The sequence below is a fragment of the Arachis ipaensis genome, chromosome B09, assembly GCF_000816755.2.
Source record: "Arachis ipaensis cultivar K30076 chromosome B09, Araip1.1, whole genome shotgun sequence".
Lineage (NCBI taxonomy): Eukaryota > Viridiplantae > Streptophyta > Magnoliopsida > Fabales > Fabaceae > Arachis > Arachis ipaensis.
This window is the reverse complement of record NC_029793.2, coordinates 132,339,334-132,340,650: the sequence shown is the minus strand read 5'-3', so window position 1 is coordinate 132,340,650 and position 1,317 is coordinate 132,339,334. Positions and strand designations below refer to the sequence as shown.

At 35.0% G+C, this 1,317-nt stretch overlaps 1 protein-coding gene across 2 annotated transcripts in view; it reads right to left on the bottom strand.

The window, feature by feature from the left end:
- Nucleotides 1–1,317, bottom strand: part of LOC107618272 (protein indeterminate-domain 4, chloroplastic) — a 5,209-nt gene that overhangs the window by 3,173 nt on the left and 719 nt on the right. For both annotated transcript variants that reach the window (XM_016320286.2, XM_016320285.2), the window contains exon 3: nt 889–1,285. In XM_016320286.2, the coding sequence (XP_016175772.1) occupies nt 889–1,285 (397 nt within the window). The remainder of the gene's footprint in view (nt 1–888; nt 1,286–1,317) is intronic.

Sequence of the window (1,317 nt, the reverse complement as noted above, 5' to 3'; positions counted from 1 at the left end):
AATTTAGAATATTATAAATATAATTAAGAATTTTAAAGTAGACATTAATTAGATAGGTTTGTACATCTTAGAAGTACAGAAACATTTTTTTAATAAAGAATTTTAAAGTAAACATTAATTAGAAGCACATTGGACCCATTGCAAGAAAGTACCTGGATATTATTAATTATTACAGTGAACTACACAATATATTTGATATTTGAAGCATAGTACATGCAAGTAGCCAAGACGAAAGAGAACAAAACCCAGCATCTCCAACTCATGTGAGAACAAAATGAGTATCACTGTGTCCCTTACAATGTTTTTACTTAACTACACGTGAATGGGGGGAATAAGGATATGAGAGGTGGTGGCACTGTTCCCTAGTTAAGACTAGGACCATAGTTGAAGTAATTACCTATTAGCATTCTTTGTTTTTTCTTCCAAAAAAAACACATCTCAATTTCTTGTACCCAATTTTTAACAGTGTATCTACTCACGTGTCAGCAGTCTCTCTGCCTGCCATACCACCTCCACTAACACCCACACTCACACAAAACTAACTGAGCCAGAAAGAGAGCAAAATCTCTTTGTTCACATCCAACTTTTCTTACATGTTTAAATTAACTTAATCTCTTATTATAGGAATTTATTAGTAGTGCAAAATGGTAATAAATGATGTAGGAGTTGTAATTATATCATGCATGATGATGAATAGTGGTAGTTGACTGTAACTAAAAAAGAATAAATAGAATTTATTAGAGAAATAATCATTCATGTATTTTCTTTATATCGGTTTAAATTATTGAAAAAATTGATTTGTAGTTAATTATATAAGAATAATTTACGTTTAGATAGGATGGAATGATATAGATATGCAGAAGTATAATTGGAGAAAGAAGATATTACCTAGAGAAGAGAGTGCCACAATCGCATCTATACTCTCTGGTTCCACAAGTTTTAGAATGAGCCTTCCAATCGGATTGAACAGCATATTTCTTAGAACACTTGTCACACTTCCACTTCTTCTCGCCATGCTTGCGAGAGTAATGCTTCTTGATCCCAGTGAGGTCTCCCAAGGCCCTGGAAGGGTCATGGTGGACACACGTGGGTTCGGGGCACAGATAAACCTTTCTCTTTGGCTCTTTGTTCGTCTTCTGCTTCAGCTTCCATGGTAGGTTGTGTCCTCTTCTGTGTAGCTGTAGGTTTTGCTCCCTTTGGAACCCTTTGTTGCATACCTCGCATATGAACCTGTTTGTTGCCATTAGTGTCTTTGGCGATAGTGCTATCACTTCTGCATCTGGATCTGTATTAACAATTATTAGAAAATTCTATGCT